This window comes from Squalius cephalus (genome assembly GCF_949319135.1).
Source record: "Squalius cephalus genome assembly, chromosome: 17".
Lineage (NCBI taxonomy): Eukaryota > Metazoa > Chordata > Actinopteri > Cypriniformes > Leuciscidae > Squalius > Squalius cephalus.
The window spans coordinates 25,061,733-25,076,220 of record NC_137138.1 but is presented as its reverse complement, the minus strand read 5'-3'; the positions used below and the strand labels follow the sequence as shown (position 1 = coordinate 25,076,220).

Genomic DNA, 14,488 nt, shown 5'->3' with positions numbered 1-14,488 from the left:
AAAAATTGATAACATGATATTTCACAATCACTACTAGGCAAAGCTCGTCTCTCCAGGCAGGTGGCGATATGGAACCATGTCGACGTGAATGCCTTTGGAGAAGAAGTCGTTACTTCCGCGTTCCTCAAACACGCGTGTCGCAGTGTAAAGACAGTTGTTGACTGGTGTTTTAATTTATTAATTATGGGTAAACTCAAGAAACATAGTAAACGTAACACGTTTGATTACAATAAAAACAAGAAGAACCTGAAAAGGAAGCTAAGAAGAAAGGAGAAACCGCACATTGAATGGTAAGTATGGGGACATGCTAAATGCCATCTAGAAAGGGCTTTCTTGCTAACTATTTTTTTTGTTTGTTTTAAGTTATTGGCCTGGTTTCACATATAGGGTTAAGATTAGGCCTTAGTTACATTTAGGACATTTAAATAGCTTTTATAAACATGCCGTAGGAAATAAGTGTGTCAAAAAAGCAGTTTCGTTGCATTTCATTTAAATGTATTCTACAATACATTTTAATTTAATTTCAATCAACTTGAGATTAAGTGTCCGAAAACATTGCATTCATTTTGCTACAATAAAGTATTTTATTTTTTAACCCTTTGTGCGTCAATTTAAAACAGTTACTCTGAGGTCCTTAGAGGACAAAAACTTAACAGACTTAAGTTTGGTCTCATTTTAAAGGAGACCCTTGGCATATTATTGTTGTATTTTATATAAATTATATAGTTAATAACATGTTAAACTGTTAGAAAATCAAAGCCATAAATCTAAACAAAAGTTGTGTTCCAAATGTGAGGTTGATATCTCAAAAAAATGTGCTTTCAGTAAGATTTAGTTTGGGCGCAGAACCACTTGGATGCCAGCAAAGATGGGATTTGTGATTTGCAGTACATTAGTAATTTTTCTCTCTCAAAAATGACACACACACACACACACACACACACACACACACAATTTTGTTTAGTACATATACAAACCACTCTCTGACATCCACACCAACAAACCCACACAATTATTGCTAAATAATTTATCCAATTGACCATAATACACCGAAGCAGAAAACATGAAAGCAAGTGTTTGCTTTATAGGAGCCATCTGGTAAAAAAAAAAAAAAAAATAGTACACATTTTAATTGTGAAGCCTTGCCAACAGAATGAAACCCTATTATCAAAGAATGCATACTTCCTGGGATTGAAACTTGAAGTTTTAATGGGTTTCAATGGGGACATTTTGGTCCTTAAGGTTCTGAGTGCAACTATTTTGTGTATCTAGTGTAAAATAGATTTATTAAAGCAGGGTGAAAGTAAAATTCCTATAAAAAAACAGGAACATGACAAAAATGTCCTTAAGGATGCCCAAGGGTTAGTCTTTTTAAAAGTATGCTCAAGTGTATTTTCACAAGAGTGATAAAATCTGTTGCTGACTTTTACTCTACAATGTTACGCAATTAAGAAGTTTGTCATGAAACGGGTTATCTAACAAGTCCTCAGATCCGTAAAGCTTGGGATGAACACAAAACAGTGAAGCAAAATCTACAAGACATGGGACTGTCACCTGGGACCAAGGGCATGCTTCCTATTAAACCTAAAAAGGCAAGTATCAAGCTTGAATCACCGTTACAGTGTGTTTCTACAAATACTGCCTGACCGGGACAACCAATTGCTTTAATCTGATGTTTCAGGACACAAAAAGCGAACCAATGGAGACAGTTGTGTTGAAACCCTATGTCATTAAAGGTATGTTTTGAAACCAGTGCTTATGAAATCTGTTATTATTGAGATGTAGTAATATTTTCATGCACTGACAATATGATTTGGTGTTTTGCCTGCAGAAATGGAGGCAGAGGCCAGTCTCCGTGGGAAAGACAAAACCACGTGCTCCACCGACATGATTGAATATGTTCAACACATGGTGAAGGAACACAACGAGGATTACAAGGTCAAAGAGAGCCGTATTGTACACAGATAACACTCTTTAGATAGAGTTCACGTAACTGATTATGCTTTATTGACATTTCAGGCAATGGCAAGGGACGAGAAGAATTACTACCAGGACACGCCGAAGCAGATCAAACGGAAAGTGGAATTATTCAAACGGTGTCATCCTGAGGAATACGCCGCGTTCATTGCGTCTCTGCAATCTCAGAAGTCTACGTGACGCCACGGTGAAGAACTGGGGTCTCAAACTGCTCGTCAGAATATCACCTCTTCAATCCTGCTCTTGGAGACACACTGTCCACCAAGTTGATATCCAACCTGCATGTGAACTTTTTTTTTTTTTAAAGGGATCCTGAAGAGCTTTATTAGCTGGTCCAGGGTGTGCTTGTTTAAAGTTGGAGCTAAACTCTGCAGGACGGTGGAAGCAGTGTTGAAGACCTCTAATCTAGGGAGTCTTCAGGATGAGAGGATTTTCAGCAGTTCCTTTCTACTATGGCATCTTCAAGAATACGTTAACTTTTAAGTGTTTAAATGAATCTAGTGAGCAAATTGAGTATTTGTAGATGTATATAAGCTTTGCATTTGTAATTGTATGTTGTTGAGTGAAATGCAGACATATATAAACTCATAAATTACAATGGATTAATTTCTGACTTTTTAATGGATGTCTAGTGTGTTTTGGCAAACAAAATTAATACATAGGATTAGAAACAACAATCTGATACAGTGCGACATGAAGGAAAAATCTGGGATATGTTCAGCCATATCGGAATAATGTAGAGGTGTTTTTTAAAGAGCTTTATTGTGTTCATATACTACCATTCAAAAGTTTGGGGATAGTATTTTTAATGTTTTTTAAAAGTCTTATGCTCACCAAGGGTGCAATTATTTGATTGAAAATACAGTAAAAAATAGCAATATTGTGGAATATTACTATAATTTGAAAAAATGGTTTTCTATTATAATATACTTATAACCTTTGATACTTTTTTCAGGATTCGAAGTTTAAAAAAAGAACAATTTATTTAAAATAGAAATATTTTGTACCAATATACACTAAAATTCTTTAATTTTATTTATATTTTTTTTAAAGAAATTAATAGGCTATTTTTATTCAGCAAGGATGTGCTAAATTTATCAAAAGTGACCGTAAAGACTTATAAAAGAATTTCTATTTTAATTAAATACTGTTCTTTTTAACTTTTTATTCATCAATGAATCCTGAAAAAAGTATCACAGGTTTTTAAAAAAAACCTGTTTCTAACATTGATAATAAATCAGCATATTAGAATGACTTCTGAAAAATCATGCGACACTGAAGACTGGAATTATGGCTGTTGAAAATCCAGCTTTGCATCACAGAAATAAATGATATTTTTAAAGTATGTTAAAATAGAAAACCATTATTTTAAATTGTAATAATATTTTTCTGTATTTTTGAACAAATAAACTTCTTTAAAAAAAAAAAATAAAAAAAAAAAAAAACATAAAAATAGTAATGTGTCCAAATTTTTGACCAGTAGTAGGCTCTGTAGTATTGCTGCATAATTATCAAAAATGTCCTTTCACGTCGCCATTTCGCGTGTTGTTGTCCGCATACACTTCACATAATAGGCCTGTAGGTGGCGACTGATGAGCTTCATTAAACCAACTATGATAGTTTGATCAAATAGTAAATGGTGGATCAAAATACATAGACTAAATAAAAAGTGACTTGAATACTCCTTACCATTAATGTGACTTTTGGTGCTGGTTTTGTGCAATGCTTTGTAGTCAATTAGCATCCTGAAATTAAACCTGGAACCAGGAAATGTGAAATCTGCGTGGGGAAATGTTTCATCCTAGTGCAAAATACCCCAATCACGCAGATTTCTATTGAAATTACTGGATTTTGCCAGCAAAGTTTCACCGAAAAATGTTAAATGTGACAGCAAAATTACACCAACATTAGGATAAATAGCAAATAAATAATGTTTTAAAAATATAATCACAAAAAAATGTTTTATCTGACATGTCAGTTGTTTTCTGCAGTATTCAACATTGTGCCAAAATGACGTAGAGTGTTACATTTTAAACATACCTTTAATACAGAATAATTACAGAGGTTTGTACATGTTTTCAGTGCTGTAGTGCTCCTGTAAACACTGTTGTTGCTTCATCACTTCATCTTATGTCACATGAATGAGTTCAAATAAAACATCTTGACAGCAACTGTTCAGCGTTGCGAAATCCTCAAGACTGTAAATGCACTGCATTTGCATTACAAAACTGACATTACATTCATATTTCATTTGTCCATGTATCTCAAGGAAAGGAGTATCTGTAGCCAGTGTACTGTAATTTGCAATTAAATAAGATGTATTTCAAGATACTTTTCATATAGTTCTTCTTTCATACCACTAGCTCTTGTTGATGCTAATTCAAACCACTTGCATAACCAGACTGTATTGATTTCACAGGCCTTATTTTTGAACAGCTGTGCAAATTCAACACAGCATCTCAGTTGGAAGCCTGAATCACAGTTATAAAAAGATAATTATCTGAGGCATCCACTATCAACAGCACAATCTGACATGCTGGAGGCAAAAAGAGTTCAAGGATTAGTTCATTCACTCACGGAATGTCCCTATTTCAGAAAAAAAAAAAAAAAAAAAAAAGATTATTTTTCTCATAAAGAAAATAAATATTGAATGTTTTTCCATTGTGTCATTATTGTCATGATAATTACAGACATGCCCTAAATTCTCATATCAATAAAATAAATAATAATTTGTCCTGAAGTATAAACATATTTTTAAATTAATTTGTATTTAAATCAGACAATTAATTATATACACATATATACATATATACATATATATACATATATGTACACACACACATATTTATATACATATATACACATATATTCATATATACACTGTCCGGCCAAACAAAAACAAAAAAGTCGCTGTTTGGATTTCCAAAGGCAAATACTTAAAAGTCAATGATTCAATAATTTACAACATTAATAATAACTAAGCATCAAATCATCATATTAGAATGATTTCTGAAGGATCATGTGACACTGAAGACTGGAGTAATGATGCTGAAAATTCAGCTTTGATCACGGGAATAAATTACATTTTAAAGTATATTAAAATAGAAAAACATTATTTTAAATTCGAATAATATTTCACAATATTACTGTTTTTTCAGTATTTTTGCTCAAATAAATGCTATGCTTGATGAGCATAAGAGACTTCTTTCAAAAACATAAAAAAATAGTAATGTTTCCAAACTTAGTTTTGACCGGTACTCTATAGCATTTCCAAGCTAAATACTTACAGTTGCAAGCAAAACGTGTCAGCAATACATAAGTTTGTTATTGGAAATATGACTCCACATGCAGAGGTAAAACATAATATATAATACACTCTTTGTAATACTGAATATAATCATATTCATGAAAAGTAAGATATTGTGCGCTGTAACTTGCAGCAATATTAGCACAGTGCTCATTTTGTTCAACTCCTTAAGTAGCATTATCCTGACGAAACCGTTCCTTACTTCTCACACGATTCGAGGAAGAAACCCATACATGGAATGACAAAAGATCCCTTTGCCAGTCTTTTGTGGCACTGCAGTGCCAACCAGTCACACCAATGTCAGAAGCAGGTCCTGGAACTTTTGGAGGCCGCAGGTTCTGCTTAATCCGTCAGATCCAAACTGAGCTTCCAGCAGGAAGAGCTTCCTCTGATCCGCCACAGAGCTCAGGGAAAGAGCCTCGTGCAGCTCCGGGACGCTAACAGCATCGGGCTTATCCTGAATGAGGGTATAAAAAGCATTTTAGTCAAGATTCACAAAAACCAGGGAGCCTACTACTCTATTAAAGGTATAGTTCACCCAAAAGGGAATATCCAAACCGGTATGCCTTACTTTTGCGGAAAACAAAAAAAACAAACACTTTGGTCCAGACTCAGGGCCGGCGCTAGCTATAGGCAGAGCAGGCGATTGCCTAGGGCCTCGGGCTTTGAGGAGGGGCCTCCATAACCGTAACATCCCCTATATATAGTCCACCAGTCAAGACGGGCAGAAATACTATAGCCTCATTGTTCATTATATTGTTGAATTGTCACTCATCTGCAGTTAAACCAATTAATGTTTCCGTTTCAAAGCGGGTGCCAGCTTCTGAAAGTTTGTGTAACGAACGCATCCATCAAGTGCTGCGAAGCAAAAGCTAAATAGGCAAGAAGCACAGCTCGTGATGCAGGTGTGTGAGTTGTCGTCATCTATTTTGGAGTGATTGTATGTATTCTAAATAAAAACTTGTCCTGTAGATCAGCGTCATTTCTGGAAAAATCATTCACCGCTTTATTACGAGTTTAAAAGAGCGCGAGCGTCATTAACGTGCCCAGACGCGACGCTTTGAATTTGCGCGTACAATGAATAATATCGCGTCGGGAGCAGACTAAAAAGCTACAACACTACAACATTTTTAAATGTTTCAAATAAAGGATCTCATATCTATGGGTCTATCTTCTAAATTCTGCTGATGATTAGATTATACCCTGACATCATAAACTACTTACGCCAATAATATCAGTTTAGAAAAAAAAAATTCTGCTCAGTAGCGATCGTGTCTTTCTCTTCCACTTGATTTGTGTATAGCATATTTAAGGTAACAATGCAATACATAATATCATATTACTGATATTAATAATATGACAATATCTGCAGTTAATATTGATTAAATGGGAGGGGAAATCCATACCACAGCTATGAAAAAAATGATAAAAGCACTTATGTTCATCTACTGAAGTGGTATTCTGGAAATGTGAATAAATTGATTAAAACAGAAAAATAACAACAACAACAACAATAACATCTTCATTAAACAAAAAAGAGATTACCTTAGATAAAGTTTGATTAATATGTACATACAGTACCAGTAAAAAGTCTGGACCCATACCCTGGACCCTGGAAATAAAAGTTTCTTATGCTCTACAAGCCTGCATTTATTTGATAAAAAATACAGAAAAAAAAACCCAGGAATATTCTGCAAGGGTGTTAAATAGCCTATATAAAAAAGTTATAGTGAAGACTTTTTTTAAAAACTTTTTAATGATAAAAAAATCCTGAAAAAAAGTATCACAGGTTATAAAATAAATATTAAGCGCCATTTCTAACATTTGATTATAAATCAGAATATTATAAAGTTTTCTGAAGGGTCACGTGACATCACAGAAATATATTTTAAAGTATAGTAAAATAGAAAACCATTATTTTAAATTTTAATAATATTTCACTATATTATTTGTATGTATTTTTGATCAAATATATTCAGGCTTGATGAGCAAGAGACTTCTTTCAAAAACATTAAAAATAATAATGTGTTTTTTACTATTATGTAAAATAGTAAATAGTTTGAAGGGAGTAAAGCCTCTGTTTAGGCTAGAAATGTAATTTTGACAAAAGAAGAACTTTTATTTTAAATAAATTTTAATTTTAAATCAGCCTACTTCAGTGTGATATGTTTACCATATTATCATGCTTAACACTGAGAATTTTAATAATTGAAATGTCATGATCAGATGCATATCTAAATCAGAGAATATCATATAGGTTCGGGAGGTTGGCGGGTGGATTATTTATTTTTAACAGCAGATTCGGGGGACTCAAAGTGCACCAGATTAATGAATTTATCTTTAAAATGTACAAAATTTTCTTATGGGGGAGCATGCCCCCGGACCCCCCTAGAGGTACCGTGCTCAACCCGCCAAAAATTTTCAATTAAATGTTGTATAAATAAAAAGGTTAGGAATTATATATGCTTCAAGTGTTTTTTATTGGGGGTGGGGGCCTCCAACATGAATTTTGCCTAGGGCCTCCTAATGTCTAGAACCGGCCTGTCCAGTGCTGCTTTGGACCCGTTTTATTGTATGGGCAAAAACAATTTCTTCAAAATAGGGTGAGCTATCCCTTTAACTAGAGGGGGAAAAACATTGTGGAAATCAATATGAAGCCTTTCCGACACTAAACAGGGTTAAAGTTCAACTATGAACTGAGGCTTTTGGTCACCTGCTTGTTTCCCAAGACCACCACTGGAAGATCAGCGTCTGCTCTCAGCAACCGATGGAGCTCGACTTTGGCCTCAGGGAGCCGGCCTCGATCAGAGGAGTCCACCACGTACACTAAGATGTGTGTTTTCCTTAGGTAGTCCACCCAGTACATTCGCAAGTCTTCACCACCTCCAACTGATGGGACAAGGTGAATTAACTGTGATGTGTTATTACTGCCAGAAACACAGATGAACAGGCTTTACGGAAATATGAAATGGCTGGTCATTATCACTTTGAGAGCAAGAACTTAAGTATCCCACATGAGTAATATGAACATACTCTTCTGAAAAAGAAGTGTGCTTAATTGTATTGAATGTGTACTTGCAGAGTACTTCAAAAACTGTACATGCAAATATACTATAAATGTTATGAAAAACTTTAAGACTGCGTTTCTTGACATTTAAGTACACTTTTAAAAAGTGCACTTTATAATAATTGTAATATTCTTTTGTTGAGCTTTAAAGAAGTATGCTAATTTTGATGTGTTGACTAACATGTCAAAACACATGTAATGTACTTGATATTAATGCTGCCTTCGTGTGCTATCGGAATTATCGTAGTTCGTAACCTGGAAACTCGGTAGTATCGTATTGAGTTTCCTTGTTAAAAATTGGACATGAAGTCATATATACCACTGGGAAACTTGGGGATAATTTTGATACTCAAGTTTCTGAGTTGGGAGTGACATAAACTTTAAACATGGTGGAGGGGAGAAAAATTGCTGCAAGTAGTGCATATTTACATATATGAACAATCATTTTAAACATATTGTATGCTTAATATATAGTAAAAATAGCCTGTATTTGTCCAAAATATCTAGATAGTGTTAATGTTTATATGGTTGTCAGTGTATGGGACCCTAAACATAATTTTGGTAATAACATAATCATAATTGTAATTGCAATAAAAATGTTATGTCTTGAAAACATTACATTCAGTTCAAACTAGTGCTGTCAAATCGATTAACTGCGATTAATCGTATCTAACAAAAGTTTTTGTTTACATAAAATATGTGTGTTATATATATACATTATATATATATATATATAAACAGTATTTATATATACAGTGTATATATATATAATGATATATAAACACATATATTATGTAATAATATTACAATTAATACGAGATTAATCGCATCTAAAATATGTGTATATTTATACATATACACTGTATATATATACTGTGTGTGTGTGTGTATATATATATATAAACAGTATTAATATATATATATATATATATATATATATATATATATATATATATATATATATATATATATATATATATATATATATATATATATATATATATATATATATATATATATACACATATACATATACATACACACACAGTATATATATATACAGTGCTATGCATAAGTTTAGACACCCATGCTAAAGTTGACTTAAAAGAGGAATAAAAAATCATCTTTTGGAAATTGAACTTAATGCCTTAATTAAAAAAATTAGGAAAAATCCAACCTTTAAGGACACCAATTTTCTTTGTGAATGAATAATGTATCGTAAATAAATAAATGTTCTTCCTTAAAATACAGGGTGCACAAGTTTGGACACCCCTATGTTAAATTCCCATAGAGCCAGGCAGATTTTTATTTTTAAAGGCCAGTTACTTCATGGATCCAGGATACTATGCATCCTGATAAAGTTCCCTTGGCCTTTGGAACTAAAATAGCCCCACATCATCACATAGCCTTCACCATACCTAGAGATTGGCATGGGGTACTTTCCATAAGATCATCTCTCAATGCAAATCAAACCAGCTATTAGGCTAACTGAAATAAAACCATGCCAGTCTCTAGGTATGGTGAATGCTATGTGATGATGTGGGGCTATTTTAATTCCAGAGGCCAAGGGAACTTTATCAGGATGCATAGTATCCTGGATCCATGAAGTAACTGGCCTTTAAAAATAAAAATCTGCCTGCCTCTATGGGAATTTAACATAGGGGTGTCCAAACTTATGCACCCTGTATTTTAAGGAAGAACATTTATTTATTTACGATACATTATTCATCCACAAAGAAAATTGGTGTCCTTAAAGGTTGGATTTTTCCTAATTTTTTTAATTAAGGCATTAAGTTCAATTTCCAAAAGCTGATTTTTTATTCCTCTTTTTAGTCAACTTTAGCATGGGTGTCTAAACTTATGCATAGCACTGTATATATATATATATATCTCTCTCTCGATTAATCGCATCTACAATAAAAGTTTTTGTTTACATAATAAATGTGTGTGCATGTATATTTATTTATATATATATATATATAAAATATACATGCACACACATTTCAAGATTAATCGATTTGACAGCACTAGTTTGAACACAGATTATTTCCATATTAAGTACTCTCTAAAGGATGCTAAAGTGTACTTGTTTTTCACAAAGGTATGCAGGTGAATATGAGGAAAGGGTGATCTGGCACCAATTCGTACTTTCCAGGAAGTCCAGCTGGCACGCAGGTGTGTGTAGGCTGATGAAGTTGAAGCCGCGCGTGGGCTTTCGGCAGCCCGTCCTGTGGCCCGCTCCACTCAGACCCTGCAGAATACTGCTCTTACCAGCGCCGTCCAACCCAAGAACAAGCACCTGCTTCTCACTGCGCTCCTCCTCCTCCTCCTAAACATACACACATTCATGGAAGAGAAGGCAGGGAAATGAGCAATACAGCAGGACTGGATTTAGAGTCTGTTTTTCCTGGGATTTTCGCACATAAAGCAGGGATTAATTTTGCAATTTCTGCAAATAGTCAAAGCCTTTGCCATTATTAATTAGGGTATTAGTTGTGTAATAACAGACAAACCGACCGACCCCGTTACTGTTACTTTGGCTATTCTGTTGCTGTTGCAGAGAAAAAAAAACAGGTTTATGCCTGATTTATTGTTTTTAACAATAATAACAATGTCATTTTGACTTTCATCTTCAAGAAGCACTCTACATTGTCATACTGTTTTTGTGGCACTGTATATTCATGATGAATAATCCATATACTTTACCCACTATCATGAACTTTCATGGTCTATTCATATAAATCATTTTGTTTACTGGTTTGACTCATTCATTGAAATGAACCAACTCAAAAGATTTACTGTCACAAAATCAGTATCTAGCAGCTGACTGAAATATCTGAGCATTACTGAATATTATTATTTAGTAAGTAGCCTATATATAAATTTCCATATTTATTCATTTCCATGACTTTTTTTCCCCCATACATCATTTTATATCACGATACGTAAATTCTGATATTTCCAAGTTGTTCATGAACTTGGGAACTGTGCAGGCTATATATGCTCATCTAAACACAGTAATGTTTTGATTATAAGCAATAATTCGTTTGTTTTGTTCTCGAGTGCAGCTGGGTATTGGCATTGTACTTTTAGAGATAAGTATTAAAAAGCATTACAAATAAATAGAAATGAACAGAATTACTTTTATTTGATCTAGATACAGTGACTTCTCAAAATAGAATCCAAATGCACACAGAATCCAAACATGACACAGCCATACACAGTCGCTACGTAGTGTGCTCAGTTCAATTAACTAGAAGTTCCCTTGATGATTGTCTCTACCTATGAGTCACGCGCGACAAGCGGTATCATAAAAAGAGGAACTATTTCTTTCGTTTCATACTAACCTCTCGAAACGTGCAGTAGTTTGACTCTGGTGTCCATACCCGTCTTTTATAAAAGACATTGAGTGCGATAAACAGCGCGGTCCCGACCGCAGCCATCGCGGCGCTGAACGCCACGGAGATATGGCGCAGTACAACCATGAGCGCACCTGAACCTGAACCTGAAGAGAAGTGTGTGTGACCGAGCAGAGCGCGAGCTGCTGATTTTGCTCTCCAGTGCAAGCACGTGATCCGCCCTGGATTGTTTTGAAAAGCACGCGCCCAGTATCACCCCAGCGGGTAACAGTTGAGGGGCGGAGAACCTTCACTTCTTGGAATTCAAAATGTGGGGTGGTTACATGTTTTATAAGTATCCTAATTAAAAAAAATGTAACGTTACAGTTCAACTTTACAGAGCTGCTGTCCATAAATTATGTTGGAATGTGGTGTGTGTGTGTGTGTGTGTGTGTGTGTGTGTGTGTGTGTGTTTGTGTGTGTGTGTGTGTGTGTGTGTGTCACTTAAACTATGGTGTATATTGAAACATATTTTTGGTTCAAAAACAAATTACAAAACTAACCAAGAAAAAAAAAAAGAAAAAGAAAAAGAAAATTAGTTTAAACTGACCTAATAGGTAATGTATCTCCTACTTGTCGTTGGAGGGCGTTGTTTAGTTGAAATTTTGGGAACTTGTGTTGACACTATTATGTTGACTTGAATTATTATTGGTAGAGATTCACATGCACTCACAGTTTACGACTGCTAATACCGCTGTATTTTTATTTTTTTTATTTTTTTTTGCACTCTTCTGGATTAACTTTGGTTCCTTTGTTTTGCATTGATTATTAAGTTAAGTGAACTTTTCGGTTTCAAGACAATCTTTCTTTCTTTTTTATAATACAGTGTCAAAATAAGGAAAAATGTATGCTTTATATTTTTTAAGAACTTTAAAAGGTCATATTTTCTATTAGTTTGGTATGCATGTGTAGAATTAGATTCCCAACAATCATTTTAGAGAACGTTTTGAGTAAAAAATAAATGATATTTCATGTTTTTATTTATTTTATTAATATTTTAATTAATTAATTACAACATTTGAAAAAAAAATTACATCATGGTTTGTAAGTAGCTTTATTAAGTGAATTGAATAATTCAAAAACAACACAATTCTTTTTTTTATTTCATACAATTACATATATATATATACACACACTAGTCCAGGGCTTATCTAACCCCCATGAAAATGATCAAATGTTATTACAGTCACCCATCATTATCATCAGTGTTGGGTAAATTTACTGATTGCATTACTTTGTTACCTTTTATGTAAAGTAATGCGTTACATTACTTTTGTGTTGCTTTTTCTCATCTGGGCTGGGCTTGCTTGTTTGTTTTAATAACAAACAACAACAACAACAGTTCTATTTTTGGCCAATGCAAAGGCTCTTTCACACCAAAAGTGACATGAATAAGCCTCAGGCTGATAGAAATGCGAATGCACGCCTGTACAGTAGAGGGCGCCGCTAACACAAACCTTTCAGCTGTGCTGCCATTCTGGATGAGATGGAGTATATTTGTGCAAGTCAACATATTTAATTATTGCAGGTTTGCATAATATTCTGAGTTTGCATTTTAGTTTTTATTCATTTTGAGGAATACTGAATCTGTTTTTGTGCAATTGAGATGAGTACATTTAGTCTAGAATTTCAATAATGTTCACACAACACCTCTGCACTTTCTCCTGATTTCTCTCAGCTGTATAAATGGGAAATGGGAAAACACAGTAACTCACGTTACTTATTTAAAAGTAGCTTATATATATATTTTTAAATGTAAAAGTAATGCATTACTTTACTAGCTACTTGAAAAAAGTAATCTGATTACGTAACTTGTTACTTGTAATGCATCACCCCCAACTCTGATTATCATCCCACTCAAAAATCCACTTGAAGATTGATCAGATCCTTAATTCCAGGACATGTGATAAATGTCTCCAAAAGAGGCCATTAACTTAAAAGGATTATTCACCCTAAAATGAAAATTTTGATATAATTTACTCACCCTCAATGTGTTTCAAACCTGTATGAGTTTCTTTCTTCTGCTGAAGAAGATATTTTGAAGAATGTCAGAAACCAAACATTTAATTTCTGTTACAAAACATGGCATTGATTTCATACATGTCCACTGTAGAGGACACCAGCACCCATCAGACATTTTGGGAGACACAAGGGAATAGATCAATCAATTATATATCAATATTCTTATGAAATATTAGACATCTTTATGAAAATGTAGCCAATTATTTCTCCCATTATTAGATTTATTTCTTCATTACACGTTGCCCCAAGAACACAATAATATGCAGATTAGATACAGAGTATAGATACATTGTATTGAATGCTGGCACTACACATTTATGACCATATACCCACATATTACTTATCAATTCATTCCGTTCTATCTTTCATAACATAGTTGAGAATCATCTTTATACAGAGTTTGGTTAAAAAAAAATTTCTGAAACCTAAAGACTGATTGGTGAATGAAAACAAAATCCCATTTCATGTTTTTTTTATTTTTTTAAACAGCTGAGTCCTGGTGTCCGCTACAGATGACATAACATAACATAACATAGGCTATATTTTTTCTTTCTTTTTTTTAACCATTTGTTTCTTATGCTCTAAACCGTGTAATAATATGAAGAAGAAGTGTTTTTCTTCTTCTAGCTGTCATGAGGATAATCATGAGGATAATGGCTAATCTGTGTGTGCTCTGCTACTAGAAGGACTACGGCCATCACCTGTATGACGTAATCC

The 14,488-nt window shown here is 33.8% G+C and overlaps 2 protein-coding genes across 4 annotated transcripts; one reads left to right on the top strand and one right to left on the bottom strand.

Annotated features, from left to right (window-relative positions):
* The first annotated feature begins 56 nt into the window (after positions 1–56).
* Positions 57–4,146, top strand: nop16 (NOP16 nucleolar protein homolog (yeast)). Of its 3 annotated transcripts, none has more exons than XR_013818863.1 (6): positions 103–290; positions 1,484–1,592; positions 1,682–1,736; positions 1,832–1,938; positions 2,020–2,888; positions 3,169–4,146. XR_013818863.1 is itself a non-coding variant. In XM_079847775.1 (5 exons), the coding sequence occupies exons 1-5, from the start codon at positions 184–186 to the stop codon at positions 2,155–2,157; spliced, it is 516 nt and encodes a 171-aa protein (XP_079703901.1). In that variant the 5' UTR covers positions 57–183; the 3' UTR covers positions 2,158–3,394. The 3 variants fall into 3 exon arrangements, 1 of the variants encoding a protein (XP_079703901.1); XR_013818864.1 differs by having other exon boundaries at positions 2,020–2,841; positions 3,169–3,394; XM_079847775.1 differs by having other exon boundaries at positions 57–290; positions 2,020–3,394.
* Positions 4,147–5,071: 925 nt separating this feature from the next.
* On the bottom strand, positions 5,072–11,963 carry arl10 (ADP-ribosylation factor-like 10). Its single transcript, XM_079898354.1, has 4 exons — positions 11,699–11,963; positions 10,500–10,680; positions 7,998–8,173; positions 5,072–5,741 (listed from the first exon to the last, which is right to left on the bottom strand). Exons 1-4 carry the CDS (start codon positions 11,834–11,836, stop codon positions 5,574–5,576), a joined length of 663 nt encoding a protein of 220 aa, XP_079754480.1. The 5' UTR covers positions 11,837–11,963; the 3' UTR covers positions 5,072–5,573.
* Between the last annotated feature and the right edge of the window lie 2,525 nt (positions 11,964–14,488).

Coding starts and splice junctions, on each gene's coding strand:
- arl10 (XM_079898354.1), bottom strand. CDS start 11,836: ATGGTTGTACTGCGCCATATCTCCGTGGCGTTCAGCGCCGCGATGGCT. Junction 8,174..10,499: donor CCAGCTGGACTTCCTGGAAA/GTACGAATTGGT, acceptor TTGTCCCATCAG/TTGGAGGTGGTGAAGACTTG. Junction 5,742..7,997: donor TGGTCTTGGGAAACAAGCAG/GTGACCAAAAGC, acceptor ACCCTCATTCAG/GATAAGCCCGATGCTGTTAG.
- nop16 (XM_079847775.1), top strand. CDS start 184: ATGGGTAAACTCAAGAAACATAGTAAACGTAACACGTTTGATTACAAT. Junction 291..1,483: donor GAGAAACCGCACATTGAATG/GTAAGTATGGGG, acceptor TTATCTAACAAG/TCCTCAGATCCGTAAAGCTT. Junction 1,737..1,831: donor GAAACCCTATGTCATTAAAG/GTATGTTTTGAA, acceptor TTTTGCCTGCAG/AAATGGAGGCAGAGGCCAGT.